The sequence below is a fragment of the Strix aluco genome, chromosome 5 (assembly GCF_031877795.1).
Source record: "Strix aluco isolate bStrAlu1 chromosome 5, bStrAlu1.hap1, whole genome shotgun sequence".
Lineage (NCBI taxonomy): Eukaryota > Metazoa > Chordata > Aves > Strigiformes > Strigidae > Strix > Strix aluco.
In genome coordinates, this window is record NC_133935.1 from 49,628,292 (window position 1) to 49,640,490 (window position 12,199).

At 41.7% G+C, this 12,199-nt stretch overlaps 1 protein-coding gene across 3 annotated transcripts in view; it reads right to left on the minus strand.

Annotated features, from left to right (window-relative positions):
* The window catches only part of CAND1 (cullin associated and neddylation dissociated 1), a 31,939-nt gene extending 20,711 nt beyond the window's left edge, over window positions 1–11,228 (minus strand). Inside the window, exons 1-2 of one of the 3 annotated variants that reach the window (XM_074827283.1) lie at window positions 10,941–11,228; window positions 6,773–6,916 (exon numbers count right to left, since the gene is read on the minus strand). In XM_074827283.1, coding sequence (XP_074683384.1) covers window positions 6,773–6,916; window positions 10,941–11,008 — 212 coding nt within the window. In that variant the 5' untranslated portion in view covers window positions 11,009–11,228. Of the gene's footprint in view, window positions 1–1,861; window positions 1,968–3,050; window positions 6,744–6,772; window positions 6,917–10,940 lie in introns of those variants that run through there. The other 2 variants (XM_074827284.1, XM_074827285.1) reach the window with 2 other exon arrangements.
* Window positions 11,229–12,199: the final 971 nt, after the last annotated feature.

The window sequence follows — 12,199 nt, forward strand, 5'->3', positions numbered from 1 at the left end:
AGGCAGCAAAGCAAGAAGTGCAGACAGAAGGAGGACATAGACACAGAAGATTTATCTGTTCTATAAAGCAAGCCCTTGCATTCAAGCACTAAATGTGACTTACAATACAATAGTAACCAGAGTAAGGTTCAAAGTTCTGGCATTAGTGGTCTGTCACCATGTTAGGCAAACTTAGGAGCTTCTCCTTCAATGGCTATGCTCATAATGCCTTACGCCCATGAACTCCGAACAGCATTTGCACTTGAGGCACAGCACATGGATTAACACACAGGAATATGCAATTCCCAAGACAGTCACACCTACCGCTTTCCATGCCTTCCTTCACAAACTGTAACCTGCTTGGTTTCCTTCTCTCCTTACCCACCATTACACTACTTGTGTGGTAAGACCTGCTGAAAATACTGGCAATTTGGGAATTGAAAAAAAAAAAGCCACAAAGGTAAAACATATTTACCAAAACCATGTACTGAACTATCACATACAACTAACTCAGTTTTGTTAATGGACAAAACTTCAAACTATATTGATGTTAGTCAAATTAGACCACAAACATCTGAAACTGATGCATTATGATCACCCCAATGCCACAAACTCAGAAGACTGCAATTTACTCATTTTGCAGAGCATTTTACAGAGATACACAGACATCTTAAAAATAAATATACAAAAACAACTTTGGTGCAACATTTCTAGAAGATACAGCATACAGATAATCTCAAGAGAACTGTTAATTGAGATACTGACTGGCATCAGATGAAAGGCATAAGAAGAAGCCCTTTAAGCGCACAGAAATGAAGACGTAATGGAATGGGTTTTCACTTGCTTGAGCAGGTACACCTACTCCTGCAGAAATGAACAGCTCTAACAGAGCACCCTTTGTTAAAAGCAGCCAAACCTCAGGCCCTAACCTGACACTGCACTTAAATTTAGGAAAAGGGCACTGTACGGGAATCTTTAGATTCCATCAAACCATCTCCACAGCTACTAAACCCCTGAGAGTAGGGGTTTAGAGGACCATATCCACGATCTAATTTGGTCATTTTACTGCTTCAATCATATTAAATTAATACTTCAATCTTATTAAAATAATTTCTGGATAGTGATACTGGTAACGACCTTTTCCTCCAACAGACAAATCCCTGGTAAATTTGCACACAAGCATTTGCCAACACAAAGATTATTACCAAGAATTATCTCCCAGACTCAAATACATCAAGCCATCCCTGACTGCATTCCTAAAAGTTCAAGCATTTTCTTCAGTTACTCAAAAAGCTCAATTTTCTCTACAACTCAGTCAAGCTTTCCCTTCACAGTATTCCACTGACACATCACTTAGTTTCTCTTCAAATACACACCACTGTCAGTCAGCAGCTACTCACAGCATTGTTGCACTCATCAACCCTTCGTGAATAGTAAATTGTTTCGCAAGCAACACAAGCACAAATCACCTAGAACAGAAACAATCACAATTCCAAGGTATGATGACTGTTCACAGTAGTCCAGGGAAACTCCCTGTGCATTTCAGTCAACAGACTACAGTGCGAGTGCAGAATTCACAGAAACCATTCCACACCTGTAACGCTGCATGCTCCAACAGAAGTACAAAAGCACTAGGAAGCAGGAACAAGCACATGTACAATTATGGAAGTGCATACTTATAAAAATGAGTAACAGTATCCTTTCAAAAATATGTCAGGCCTTCAGAGTAGTGATCCTGAAAGTTTGCTTTCGATCCGTAGCGAGCGAGTTTGCTATTTGGCTGGTGAGACTCCAGGTGTCATCCCTCCTTCCACTGCTAGAAAGGTCATGTCTTTTGCTTTTTACAGTTTGCAATGATTTGTGCAGCTCTGTGAACATATACCTTCCACATACTAGAGATCTGCAGCTGACGCCATCCTTTTATACATCGACTTTGACAGACCAGAAGCAGGTCTCCACCAAAAAAGTTGTTCCGTAAGTGAAAATATCTGAAATAATGGTAAATATTTTTTTAAACTTGAACTACTGAACCATTCTTCTCATTTAAATATGTTTATTTTTCAATAACCTATGTAACCTATGAATAACTAAAATAATCACAGCAAAGGCTGGTCAATTAGATCCATCTCAATTAAGTATAGGAAACACTTTTTTGCTGATGTTTTAAAGATGACCAAACCACTGAAATGACAGTCATTCACACAAACACTTGAAATTATAGTTTCTAGAAAGTGTTAAACTAAATTTTACCTGAATTAGCATATTCAGTCCTATTTATTCAGCCTATTAGTTCAATAAAGCTGACATACCAATTATGAAGTACATTTGAAAAAAGACTACCTCAACTATTTTCTGGCTTTTAAAATCAGTAGATATCACTTACAGACCTTACTACCAGTCCCAGATTACAAACTAAGCTTATCAGAAGTTGAAAATAAAAATACTACCTTCTTTTATAAAATCAGTTCTGAATACAAAGCTTTAGCACTCAAGCATGTATTTTACACATTTGAAGGCAGTTTCAGACATTGTTTTAAGTGCTCTTTGATTTTTTTACCTTTCACTAGCCAATAATTTGTGTCCAGTTTCTCTTAAAGTCAAAAGCTCATTCAGCTGCTTATGCAAATAAACAGCAACTATAACACACCCTCTCCTTTAAGTTACATACATTTGAAAATCGAGCTGTTCATAGTGTAGCTCCTTATTAGGAAGGGGGACACCAACTCATAATTAATTACAGTCTCAAACTGGCATATTCTAATAGCTATCAAATAAGCACACTTACTTACAGGGAAGAGTTAAAATTCACAAATGGAAAAAAAAATTGATTCAAATGACCAGTATAGCGTGATGTGCAGCAGTGTATTACCACAGCATCCAAAACGCTTTAAAGCTGCTGAACCGGATCAGTCACACAACAGTCAGTATGTGCATCATCCTGTTCACACTAATGACTCAGACTCACAGCTTCAAGCAGGATTCCCTACATTGAACCACTGCCCAGAGAAGTCACACTGATAAATGCAGAGAAACTACAGTATCACACGGGAGGAATCACTGAAAGTACTTACTATAATCCCAGTGTTTTTTTCCCCATATATATGCGCTTGTTTGGATTTTTCTGGTTTCAGGAAACATTTCACAGCGTGAAACAATAAAAATTTGTAAGTATAGGTTTAAATGGCAGAAGATCAAACCATAGATAACTGCTTAAAATGAGAAGCTGTTCATCCTTAAACTGCAACACCAAACATATGACACAACGTGCCTTTTGGGCCAACAGAACATTACCAGCATTATAAGCAACAAAGAATGAACTGTACACCCAACACAATACCTATGCTTAGACAAACCATACTGATCGTTTAATCCACATACACATAGTCTTGTATAGAGCTACAGGCAGTATAACTACTACTGCCATAAGGTACACAGGATGCAATGCTGGACTACACTAACAGCCTTAAACTAAGAATATGCTGCAAGAATGCCCAGTAACATTTTCAATATTGACTGAAAACAGCCTGTGACTATCAGATGAAGCAAAAAACAACTCCTCCAGAAAAAAAAAATGTAGACAACAAGAATACATTTAAAATTTTACATGCTCTTAAGAAAAACAAGGTGAACAACCTGCAGTTACTGACCTAGTTTGTAGCTACTGCCTGCAATAACAGAAGCTTGACAAATACACTCCTTTCCCTTCTGTAGGGTGAAAGCATAGAGAAAGTTTACTTTTACTGCAAGAGTACTAAGGCAGCACATTAATTTTCATTTTTATTCAGAAGTGAACTGCACAATCATCTTGCAAGGTAGCTACCCAAATATCCATGAACTCTCAACCTGACTTCTGCTAACCAAAGAACAACGTTTTATCCTGTCCAAAAAAAGTGTAATATAACTGAAAGGATCAAGAACAAAATCACTAGTGTGCTTTGAAGAGATAATAAGAAACAAGTTAATCAGCATTTTAACTAATAGAGCCCTTCCTACTCAAATGTGAAAGCAAGCAGTGAATAAGGCAAAACCAGGAACATTGCTTACTTGTTGCTGTGCTTGCCTAAAAATAAATGCTGCTTCAAGGCTCCTCCGAGTTGTTTTAAATCTGTTGTGTTCAGTGACCTCAAGAATCAAACCCTGAAAGAGTGATCCATGAGCAAGACTATTACCTGCTCAAGGAGTGATCAATACCTTTGCCATTCACAGTGTTTCCATTGATCTACCTATAGAGGAAGCTCCCCTAACAAGCTGCAAATCTTTCCTCCCTTCCTCAAGGAAGTATCTGTCTCAAACATAGATACAAAGGTACATAGCGTTGCCTTTTCCTGTGAGAGGGGGAATCTATACTTAAATGGGTCATCAAGTACCAGGCTGATGGAAGTTCCTGCTGACAGTCTCTGAAGTTCACCAGAGCATTTAAATTAATAGAGACCTAAACACAGTTTATGCTTTCCTCAGCTGAAAAAGTGCCAGCAAATCTGTAACAGAAATACACAACTAAAGAACACCACCACAACATACTAAAAACCAAAAAGTCAAGAAAAATATGCTGGCTGAACTTCCCAACGAATCGGGCTTACACCCACTGTTTTAGTAGATGGAAGACTTTAGATCAGCTCAAACTGTCTTAGAAAAACCACGTTCAACCTCTTCTATCCTTCACCCCTGCTATTGTTTCTATCAATGCTCATCTGATTGCAGGAGGAGAGCACTAAACTGGAAGAAAACTAAAGTCCCCAAACCAGTCTACACTAAAATCAGGTAAACAACAGCACAAGAAATGGGACAAGGAGGGCAAGAACAGCAAAGCAGCAGCAGCTTTATCTTAGACTGGCTTAAAACTGTCATGGAACAATAATGTGAGTATAAGCTGCCTTAAGAAGAGAAGACAACTTTAGGGGGGGTTTTTTTTGGTCCTCAAAGCATACCTGTAAGTGATATCAAAAAAACTCAACATGTTCAAGAATGTACACATTCTAGATGAATGTTCACAATTTACCTGAAAACTTTTCCATCGTGTTTCTTGTCCCATTATAGTAAATTTAACAGTTCTTTAACATTACTTGGATTTCTCAAAAAGTTTCCAAACTTTAAATAGATCCTCTCATTTCAATTAAATCCAATAATTTTATCAGTATGTCAAAGTAAACTTTAAAAATGGAAGAATGGTTAATAAGAAAGGAACAGGACACGCGCACATAAGCACATACACAGGCAGCCATCTATTTTCTCTTCCCTTTGCAATCTTGCTTTAATGTTTTAATAAACATTACTGGTACTTTAGGTCCAAAATTCTAACACCACCATTAAAGACTGTGATATATAAGCTGTGTCTATGTGCATTAATCGAAACTTCAGGATAACTTTAGGATGCACATTAAAGATTAATACCACATGTATGCTGCAACATAGCTTCCACAAAATGCTATTTTGCACAAAGACAATTCTAAGCCTGAGCCAAGTTTCATAATAATCTACTCTTCTGATTGAGTACAAGCAATCTGTTTCAAAGCTGTAGAACTTAAGCTGTACCACAAGGAGCTTTGACATTTCAGAAGTTTGAATTAAAAGAAAACATGGCATTTTGAGTTGTTTGTTAAAAAAAAGGAGGCAGGGGAGGGGGAAAGACATTTTAACAACACTGCAACCCTGGTGAGAGTAGTGAAAAAGTAGTGACAATTATATTACTAAACTGCTAATATTAAACTTTAGCTTGAAACTTGCTATTCTTATACTAGTTTCTCTGTGCAAGGTTTTGGTTACCATCACTTAAAATATTTCAGAAGCTGATGTAAGCACTGCTTCTAAGTACATAAACAGATGTAGACACAGGCTTTAATTTTCTGCTTTGCTAGTCTGATAGGGCAAACTGTAAAGAATAACAAGCTGAAACAAACTAACTCTGCTTGCTAGTCACAAGTGAAACTTCTCTTCAAAGCTGTCCCAAGCTACTGCCTAGCAAGTTTACTTCAATCCATGTCTCCTGGAATATAAGTAGCATAGATAGAATATTAAAAAAAACCTGACCTCACACACAAGAAACATTCTCTGGAACACTAGAAGATTCTTAACAAAGAGGCCCTCCTTCAAGGGCACAAAAAGTCAGAAGGGCCAAGAACAAAAAGTCAGTCATAATAAAGGTAGCACCTCTTCAAAGGGTGCTCTGGAAAAGCCACACCACATGTAAAGTTAAATAAAGTGAGGAAGAGAAGGTACTGAAGCAACAAAAGTCTCTGAAATGCAAGTAACTGCACCCTGACCCCATAAAACATTTACAGTTCCTGTAAAGCATGTAAAACCTCTTCAATAACATTCAGAATACTGTGTTAATGCTAAGTTCCATATTTGATGACCAAGACCATATATTTACTTTTTTATGTTTTTACCTCTGTTTGAGAACTACTCCAATACTACAATTTTTCCCCTACACATATCATCTGCCTTCTCACAGTCAAATATCAATGTGGCAACTACCAATGAGTTATAATCTTTTAAAATCTATTTATCATCCAAGAACTATCACCAAAGAACAAGCATGTCATTCATGTACTTTCAGCAAGGACCGCATGCACTATTTGTCACCTGAACCCCCAAATGTTAATCCACATTGTCAACAAAAGACAGTTTTGTAAGAAACTACAATTAAGGCAGGTAGCCTATTTGTACAAGGGTTCCTCTGCGGACATCAATTTCACAATTATTTTGTGTAGCAGTGGTTCTTTAAGTTTTTCAAAAGTGCTTTATGTTTTCAGTCACTAAACAATTTTTTACACAGTAGAAAAAGAATACGTACCATTTCACAGCTAAGTTTTGCACCTCACCATTTTTATCTTCCAGTAATTTCAAAATCATCTTCACCACCTTTCTTTCACTGTCATCATCCAGCTTGATAGAATCTTTCTGTAGTTCTGTCATCAAGTCATTAGTAGCCATAAACCTGACAAAAGATAGTCAGATAATTATTGCTAAAAGGATACGGGTTACTCACAGTGCTCAGGATTCAAGATTCAAGATTCTCAGTTTCCACCATTTGTTATCAAATAAATCACATTTAACATTGGATTACTGTTACCTGTTTTGTGATGCCAGTAGCATTTATTTCAGTTATAGCATACAAAGGAGAAAAACTGTTTTTAAATTACAATAATTTTTAGTTAGGTCATCATCCTTCCCAGATGATGTATTTTACTCTGACTGTTTAAATGATATTTCAACTGGTCTCCACAAAGAAAAACTGATGCTTTCCCAGATTTTAAGTAGTTCAGAGACATGCTTTTTTTTTAGTTTATTAAAAAAATTAATCTCTGCTCTGAGTTTATTTTAAAACAACTTTTAAGCAAGAAGAAAAACACAGTTTTTCAAACATTCTCCCATAAAATTCACAAAAGTCAAACATTAATGAAAGGAAAAATAAAGAGTGAAGCTACCTTTCACATGTTTTTCATTTTCTTGCCCTGTATAGACTAGTTTGTTTATAGTCCAGACAACAGCTGACCACATTTATCCAGCCCTCAATCCGGGTGCCACATTAAAGACCAAGATTAATTCTTGAGAGATCAAGCAAATAAAATCACCCTTCATATCAATTAATTTATTATTCAATAACACTGGCATATCCATCAATAGAAGAACATACTGAGAAATCACTTTACAAAAATATCGCTTTTATGCTTTTTGTATCTTTTCCTTCTGAAGTCTGTTTTCCAATCTGTTGTTCTTTTGTGAGGGCCCTCTCTTCTCAGAAGTAACACATCTGTATTACTCAACTATGAATCCCACAGGCTTCAGTACCAATTCCAACCCCCACTCAAAGCCCCAGACAAAAATGGTTTGTAACTGAACAGTTAAGGCTGACATTTGGACTTCAGGCACATCAGCCTCAAGTAGACAATCACTTGAGCTCATGTCATACTTGGCAGGTTATCTCTACAGCCTGACATACTAGATACTTTTTTACTGAAAATGAAAGCCAAGACTCTGCATAATCTTAATATGCATCACAAATGCCAGATGCCTGCCCTCACATAATGAACCTCAACTTGTCCTGTCTTTTAATACAGTAGTTCTAGTCTAATAGTCTCAAGGTGTTTCTAAGATAATACCTCACTCATTTTTCATTCACTCCAACAGTCCCACTGAAGGAAGCCTGTAATGTGACAGGAACCAGATGTGCGCATAAACAGATGATGAACACAAATGGCATCAGCTTTTAAGCACAGCAAATAAAAAAGCTTCGTAAGTAAAGGTAACGGACAGATAGGATAGAATAAGGATATACACAAAGTCACGCCATACTAGAACATTCAAAAACTGTCTCCACATTACCGCTATATTTACCTCCTTTTCTTAAACCTTAAGAGTCTCCCCTCACTTCCTTGGTCAGTAACTCTCATTTCCTAGCCTTACAAGTTCACATGCACTTATCACCTACTTGTGACACATTCTTAAACTAAGCAGAGCTTGCACATCCTCAGTGCATCAGCAGCTTCTGCACTCAACTACAACTGAGGAGTCCTCCTGGCAGACTCCTCCATTAAAAAAAAAAACCAAAACAATCCAAATCCCACAATGCTGTGGGGAAGCCCAGCAACTTTAGTTTAAAGTAGCTGGTATTTAGAAAAATCGTTTTAAGTAGTTTAGATGTGGCCTTTAGTCACAACTGCTTCCTCCTCAGGCACATCCAACTTTAGCTGGTGCAAAGCAGCAGCTCGTGAGCAGCTCCTCAAACCCTGTAGTTAGTCATTCTCCCCCTCCAGTGAGGACACTGCTACTCCCACAGCCACACAGTAAACTGCCACCTTAAATTACTGCCCATTTTAGAATATAAGTCTGAGTTTCCAGACAATAGATGCCACAAACATTTGCATCAGACAAATCAGTTTATCCAAAAAACAGAGGATTAAATTTTACAGTAAAGTGGTTACTTGAACTGTGGTTTATACTCAGCTCCCCAATATCAACATTAACTACACTATCCCTCTTCAAATATACATGATCTAAGAATAAATGCACTTACAATTACTAGTACTAAATACTACTTTATCCATTATGCAAATACACGATACACAAAGGTTCATAAAATGTGTTACTGCATAACAGCCAGTTTGTAAAGGTCTATCATCACTCATTTTATGTTCTGTAAAGTCAGATTTTAATCTACCTTAAGAAAAAAATTTTTAATAGTCAAGAATTTCAAAGTTGTACAAAGCTCCTAGAACAGGTTTTCTGAAGCGTGCTCTCCTAAACAACTACAAAACAAGTCCTAACTACATGTAGCTGGGAAAAACAGTGCTTGCTGCAACTGTATTTGACAGGTGTGACCTACCCCTTCTATGCAGAAAGTTTTAAACTCATCAAAATCAGTATTAAGTCATAAATCCATTAGAATTTTTTGAAAGTCATCCTCCCCATAAGCACAAAATGGAAAGCTCACTTAACCACAGAAACAGATTAGCATAATAAAAGTAAACAATTCTTCAGTAATATTTAGAGGAAAAAATGTTTGAATCTATTTTTAGTACAATTTAAATAAATCAGGCAATTCTGGATGGTCTTTTTTTAAACTAATCAATATTATTTTCTACTTCCAAAGTTTCTAGCCTAAATTCTTCAGGTAGTATCATCCTACTAAAATCTGAAAGAAATCTGAATGAAAAAACCCACAAATTTATCACACTGTCCCGTGCTTACAACAGTCTGTGAAAAGCAAACAAGCTTCTTCAAAACCCAACTCCATGGTTATTTAATCATCACCTGTTTTCTTTTAGATTTTAATATATTAACGGGAGACTTGTTTGGATGTCAACACATTCAACTATAAACTGAGCACCCTAATGCTGGAGCAAAGCAACAAAGCCCAAGCGTATTTTATGCCTTTTCCCTGTCTGTATTCACATACCCTCCTTGACAAATAAAGGTTTCAAATGTGAACTTCTGGTTGTGCACAATACAAAGAAATGTAATTATTTTTAACCTAATGCTTTGCTAGAACTACTGTGTAAATGTATTACCTCTGCTGGTTTTTGCTAGCTTACACCATTTCACTTTCTGATACTCAAATGTTTGCATTTTATCTGCTATTAATTTATTACAAAGCAAGCAAGCGATCCAATAAAAAGTAGTGCTCTTGTAGGAGATCCTAAGCTCAAAATTACATATACCAGTCCTGTCCCCATAAGACTTCGCTAGACTTCTGTCTCTGGACGCACAGACTTTTAGAGGCGGTACTAAATTATGTGAGGAGCACAAAACCCCTCTGTCTACAAGATGCGGAACGCAGGAAGCATGTGAGCTTAGGATGTTCAAGGCCACAGTACTGGGTGGCCGGCCCTGCTTCCATTTGCAGAATCACACCGTATTTTTCGGTCATCTCACCCAACCTCCACTGCTCAAAGCATGGTCAGCGACATCAGGTTGCTCAGGACTTCATCCTTTCGACTTTAAAGCATCTGAGAGGGCAGATATTCAAACGCTGACCTCCTGCCTCCCCTATCCCCACGCAGGTGAGCAAACCTTAGCTCCTCCAGGCTGCCTGGGATCTCTGCCCACGACGCGTGGAGGCCGCGGCTTTCCGGGCACTGCCGTCCCCCGTCCTTCACGGGCAGCGAGAAGAGGCGCTCCCTTCCCGGGGTAGCAACAGATTCGCGCCCATCCCCGTTGGGGCGGCCCGGGGAGTTGGGGGGCGGCCCGGGGAGTTGGGGGGCGGGGGGGGGGGGGGGGGGGGCGGCCCTCTCTCACCCCGAGAGGCACCAAGGCCCTGCTCGGCCCCGCAGGCCTCCCCGCCAACAGGCACCTGCCGCCGCCCTGACAGCCGCGGCGCCAGGCCCGGGGCCGGCGCGAAGGCGGCCGTGGGGGCAGGGCGGCGCGGGGCCTGCGGGCGCGGGGCCGGCGGGCGGGCGCGGCAGGGCGGGGGCTGGGCGGGCGGCGGAGGGCGCGGAGAGGGCGGCGGCGGCGGCTCCCACCTGAAGTCCTTGTCGCTGGATGTCATTTTCTCCAGCAGGTTGGAGATGTGGTACGAGGCGCTCGCCATGTTGACGGACCCGGCCGGGGAGGGGGGAGGGAGAGGAGGAGAGAAGGAGGAGGCGGCGTCTTCCCGGCCTCGCCGGCTCCACTTCGCCCGCTGCTGGCGACGGCGCTCGGCGGGGCGAGCCGAGACCAGGACCAGGGCCGGGGCCGGGGCCGGGGCCGGCGGCGAGGGCGAGGGCGAGGGCGGCGGAGGAAGGCGGGCGCTCCGCCGCCTCCTGCGGCTGCGGCTGGCACGGCGGGAGGGGCGGGGAGGAGGGCGGGCAGCCGCTCGCGCTCGGCGCCGGGTCAAAGGTCGAGAAGGGCCCCCCCTTCGCGCTGCCGGCGCCCATGATTGGCTGTGTGAGCGGGCGGGAGGAGCGCGCGGCCGCGGGACGCCGGAGCGTACGTGGCGCAGAGCGTGCGCGGGAAGTTTAGGCCGCGGTTGGAGAGTGGCGGGAGGCGGCGGCGAGGCCGGCGGGACTACGCTTCCCAGCGTGCATCGCGCCCGCGCCGCCCCCGGGGCTGCTGGCGGTGCACGTCGGGACGCGCAGTCCGGGGGGCCGGCAGAGCCGCGCGGGGGCCGCTGGGAGGCGGTGCCTTGTTGCGGTGCCGGACCGGGGCGCAGCGCAGTGGGGGGCGGTGGTGGCGGATGGCGGTCTGAGGGCAGCGCTCGGCTGCGGCCGCCTCTCCCCGAGGGCGAGCGGCTGGAAGGTGGTTGTAAACAAACTCCTCCGGCCTAGGTGCTGTCCGCATCCAAAGGGTTCACCGGCCCTCTCGGTTACCGGACACGGTGCTTATTGTACCGTGGCTATTACAAACCCACGGCATAGCCTGGTGTTATGGAGGCTGCAGCTTCTGTTCCAGACCCTCTCATACGTGTGGAATGGCTCCCGTCATACCTGAGCCCGCTCTGAAAAATGGCTGATGGAAGCCAAAAGTGATGTGAAAATCAATTTTCTTAGTAAATACAGGCATGCTTTCATCGGTCGTGGTTTGCAGAAAGCAGCTTGAAAATGTGATGTGAGTTCTTTCAGAGGTCTTGGAAGCCAAAGGGCACCTTACAGAGAATTTTTGTTTGCGTACCTTGTTACTGTTCACGTCAATCTCATCACTTTTCTGGGCCTAACCTGTGGTGTGTATGCACAGGTAGATGATAAGGAGCAGTAGGAGAACTGGGGAAATACCCGCATTACATCTTCCATAAGGTTCATATTAA